At 43.5% G+C, this 5000-nt stretch overlaps 1 protein-coding gene across 2 annotated transcripts in view; it reads right to left on the reverse strand.

Moving 5' to 3' along the window:
• Positions 1–5000, reverse strand: part of kcnab2b (potassium voltage-gated channel subfamily A regulatory beta subunit 2b) — a 29660-nt gene that overhangs the window by 5686 nt on the left and 18974 nt on the right. The window contains exons 7-11 of one of the 2 annotated variants that reach the window (XM_062542130.1): positions 4604–4647; positions 4119–4205; positions 3089–3133; positions 1168–1253; positions 266–386 (exon numbers count right to left, since the gene is read on the reverse strand). In XM_062542130.1, coding sequence (XP_062398114.1) covers positions 266–386; positions 1168–1253; positions 3089–3133; positions 4119–4205; positions 4604–4647 — 383 coding nt within the window. The remainder of the gene's footprint in view (positions 1–265; positions 387–1167; positions 1254–3088; positions 3134–4118; positions 4206–4603; positions 4648–5000) is intronic. The other variant, XM_062542131.1, reaches the window with a different exon arrangement.

The raw sequence follows: 5000 nt of genomic DNA on the forward strand, positions 1-5000 counted from the left end.
CACACACAGGCGTCATACACATCATGAGATCTAAGAAAGTCACTACAGTCATTTAAGCCGCATTGTGTATAAGCTGCAGGACAGAGTTTTATGCAAGTTAAAAGAAACAAAACCATATTAGCAACACCATATTAACTGCCTCCCTGTATTAACCTCATAGCTGAAGAATTTTTGCAGAATCAATGTATAAGGGCTTATAACACAACAGGGTAACACAACATGTAGGCAGACAGATACACAGATACACACACACACACATACACACCTATTTTGTGGTAGAGTTCCGGCAGCTGTACCTCCACCTTCTCCCTCTGGAACATGTGGTACTCCGCCTGCTCACAGATGGGAGGGATGAGGTTGAACTGCCGCGCCACCGAATACGCCTCCTGTGGGTCAGACACCACACAACACATTACATTACATTACATTACACCTGACCTTACATTACATTATCTTACAATACACCTTACATTACATTACATTACATTACACCTTACATTACATCACACCACACATTACCTTACACATTACATTACACCTTACATTACCTTACAGCACACATTCCCTTACATTATATTACCTTACATTACATTAGATAACCCTGAGCTGAGGCCTTCATCTCACGCCACCTAACAGCCACCATCAGTCACCATAACAAACAAATGAAACAGCCTGAGTTGAAGCACTAAAGCCATCAGCCATGAACCTGTTTCACCTGCATGATTAGAACATAACGTGTTGGGTTGGCCCACAGCCCACAGCAGGGGGCATCCATCAGATACTGAGCAAGAACTGCTGGGTATATATATATATGTGAAACAAATAAACATGGCCTTCAGAGCAGGGGAAAGCTACAGCAGTGGACGAGGTTGTGGCCGAGCGACACAAAGTGAATCATTAGTGATCCGATGTGGTTTGACACTCCACAGTGCATTTCCCCAGTGAGCCACTTAACCCACAGCTTGCTCCAGGGGGCAGGGCTACACAACACGTACCTGACCCACAACTGACCCCAGCTTCAACTCTCATCGCCGCATCACCCTGCAAATGGGCACCTCTGGGATGGTACTCGTGCAAAGGCTCACGGTCAGCTGTTCATGCCTCCCCCCCCCCCTGTGATGGCCGGGGCCACTGAATGGTTTGTGATGGCAGCAAGGGGGGACCTACCATGATCTCCATGGAGCTCCAGCGAGAGGTGCCCCAGTACATGGCCATTCCCTGGTTGATTACGTGGGTCATTGCCCGCACCGTCTCTGCCAATCAAAAAAAGAACATTCTGGAATCGGAGGACATAAAGACAGGCGAAGGGGAAGGGGGGGAGATGGGTGATGAGAACACTCATTACAAGAGAACACATTCCGGAATTGGGAAGGGGAGGGAAGACGGAGAGTTCTGAGAAAACTGAGAATTCTCTTTGAAATGGAGGGAAGGGATGCTTACAGACCATCTCTCATGTGGGGAGGATAAAAGGAGGAAGAGGAGGAGGAGGAGGAGGAGGAGGAGAGGCAAAGCGACAGAGTGGCAGAGTGTGAGCACGCGCTCAGATCTGAGAGAAGAGCTTGGAGCACAAAAGGCCATTTAACAAATAGCTTTTTTATACGATGTGACAGAGCACATAAAAAAAATAGCCCCCGAGCCTTTTTTACACATATTTGTAAGAACTATTTTGGGGAGCAGAGGAAACAAATTACGGGCAGGGATCCTGTGGCGTGGATGTGGCTTCACTGAAATGGAGGCTCTGGTTATTGTCCCTGGATGGGGGGGAATTCCCCTGTTTGTGTGTGGAGCCACTGAGAACCGGCCAGTTGGATATAAGCATCAGTAAACAGGGCCACAGTCTTGTGGTATTTAGAGACAAAGGAGCACTGTTACATCAGCTTTTTCAATTGTCCAATATTCAGTACAGTCGTAAATCAATTTTATGTTTCAAAAGCCTTTAGTGCTGAAAGGAAAGATGAAAATAAATGATTTATAAACTGAGAACTAAACTCAAGTAATCACAAACCTTGCTGTTTGGGAATCTAACCATGTATTGATGATTCTTTGTGGTACAATTATGTCCAATATCCTGAAATACTCATGTTCACTACAGTATTACATCAAGCTTAATGGAAGAAAACAAAACAACACAACCACAACAATCACAAACACATCATGCTTTTTGATTTTGATCACTAACCACTACACAAGCAGACTTTCAAGGAGATAAATAGACGAGAAAACAATTAGAATATAGAAACAGCACATAAACAAGCTACAGTACAGGTACATGCAAAGCAACCAAAAACACAACATCTACTTTGAAACAAAAGGGCGCTCAATTAACAGCATTCATCTTGCAAAAAAATGGAAGATTATGAACAGGGTCAACAATAATGAGTTGTATACTGTACTGTGTTATAGTCTTTATTGTGTTCTCAATGCATATATGGCCCTTAATAAATACATACAGTAGCCTATGCATTATTTTGTGTGCATTATGTGTTTGTTTATGAGTACATGCAACCTGTGGGTATACTGTATGTATGTGGCACATGTATGTATGTGTGTGTGTGTGTGTGTGTGTGTGTGTGTGTGTGTGTGTGTGTGTGTGTGTGTGTGTTTATCTGTATGTGCATATGTCTCTCACATATTAACTTCTAATTATTTCAGAATAGTTAGTCCTTGATTCAGGGTAAACAATTAAATTGGTAACATTCTATCAATTAATTGATCACAACATGTTGAAAATGGATGTATGCCATGCTTTAATCTCTGGTCTTCCAGGTACAGTTATCCAAATGAATTTCATAAACTGCTTCAAGGAAAAGAAAACGGTAGGGAAAAACCCCAGGAGAGGAGAATAGCTTGAAGCTGAAAGGAGAGAAAGTGCAAGGGGAAGTCAGTAAGATGCAACGACCTTCTCCATTATTTTACTTGCAAGATGGAACCAGAGGGTCGGTCAATCTGCAGCATACCAACTATCACGGATCATTCTAGAATTGGGCAGCATTTTATGGTTTCTAGAAGGAGGGGATACATGTCCATCAACCATAAAATGCTTCTAAAGGGAGATATGGTCCAGCCTCATACTGAGGGTACTGTGTACCTTCTATGATGAATGTTCTTGATTTTGAGGTGTTAAATGGATCTCCTGGTGACAAGTCAGAAAACAACAAGCAAAAAAAAGACAAAAAAATAAAAAAATAAACAAAACAAAACAAAAAAGATTGTGAAAACAGTTGAGCGTTGTGTGAATGAAATGACATGTTTGGGAGCAGCAGCAGCAGTCCTTGTGCAGAACAGAGTCTCAACTCTTATGCAAGACTATACGATACAAGAGCATCGTCGGCACATTCTCTTAAACACACCTACAGTATGGAGCATATGCTTCAGTGCCATCCAAGCCCTGCAGCTAAGAGGAGTGTGTCATACTGCAGGTATACAGGCCAGACTAAGGCTCATGCTCAGCCTCTCTGCACTTCCTAAGCTCAGAACAAGCAGACGGAGAATAAAAAAGTGATGACTTTACTGACTGAAATAGACAATAAAAAAAAATCTCTGAAAATACACTGTGCTTCACTTTTGGGTGTGATTGAGATGTGACTCACCCCGACCTCTACGACCGTTAAAGCTTAGCATGCGATTTGCATTCGCTTTAGACGCTCAGCACTTTCCCACCCTGTACCTGCAACTCGATCTGAACGACCTTGCGTTAGAGCGACTGGCCCCAGCCAAACACCCATCAGCAGGGGTGGAATATGCTGCACATAAAGCACTGCAGTACCGTGACTGCAGCCACCATCTTAGCCAAAGTGCTGAGTGCTAACTGTGCTAGTGCCTCTGGGGCTGCTAGGCTAACCCTCTCCCGCTAACTGCCGTTCTTCTAGAAGCCAGCGATGGAGCAATGGGTCTCCCAAGATGCACCACTCTCTGCCAATCAGCGTAACAACGGCAACAGCAATCCTGTCATGCGTCTGTTGAAGCACATCCAAGTATTAACAGTCTTATCAGCAAGGGGTCGAGGCCACCAAGCCATGCTGATGAGCGGGTATGACCAATGCAGGAAACGGAGTTACTACGGATCTCGGCAGACAACAAACATACGCCAATACAGAGATCCGAGCAAGAGCACCTACCTTCCATAGGTGTGTTGGGGTCGGGTCTGTTTGCAAACACAACATCCACATATTCTAACTGTAGACGCTCCAGTGATGCTCGTAAACCTGGAGGAGGGTAAGAGACCGCAGAACGTTTGAATAACATTACATTACCACTTTCATACTGTACATGTGGAAGTGTTTTGAAAGCCAAGTAAGCAGCAAATTATTAATCACTCATCTAATGAGGAATCTTGAATTTCCCCTTGGGGATCAATAAAGTATCTATCTATCTATCTATCTATCTCATCTAAATAATCAATCAAAAATCATCAAACCTATTCTATTAAGCATTACTGAAACATAGCCAGCTACCTACTGTATTCACACTACACTACCTGTATTCTCTGTATGGCAAAAGAAGCCTGAATATTTGTTTTCAAAAAAGCTAACCAACAATTATGCCAATAAGTCAGTGGTCAGCATGCATCATTGGGTGGGCTGACATATTGGATTCAAAGTACCTTCTATTATGTGCTTTCTGGACAGTCCTCGCTCTGTCTCTGCCCTGTAAAACACAAACACGGTAAGAAAATAGTGTCATCAATCCTGGAGGCCAACATGCTGAATGGATCTCTCCTAAAACAGAATCACATCAATGATATGGCAAAAGCTACGGAGAGAGAGAGCACACTTCATTGCCTTGGTATGCCTACTGCTGAATTACAAACGGACCCTGACTAAAGCTATCCATTTTGTGAATCAAGCTGAAAAGTAGCTCTCGTGACTGCAGATCAAATCAAATCCATGAAAGTTTGATGCGCTCTTTTAACTCCCACGTCAGGTGCTCCCATTTATACTCGGTGAAAGAGCGGACGCAGGAGGGGAACTAATCGATCCCCAACCTCTCCCAGGAAGCAA

Source organism: Sardina pilchardus, chromosome 7 (assembly GCF_963854185.1).
Source record: "Sardina pilchardus chromosome 7, fSarPil1.1, whole genome shotgun sequence".
Taxonomy (NCBI): Eukaryota; Metazoa; Chordata; class Actinopteri; order Clupeiformes; family Clupeidae; genus Sardina; species Sardina pilchardus.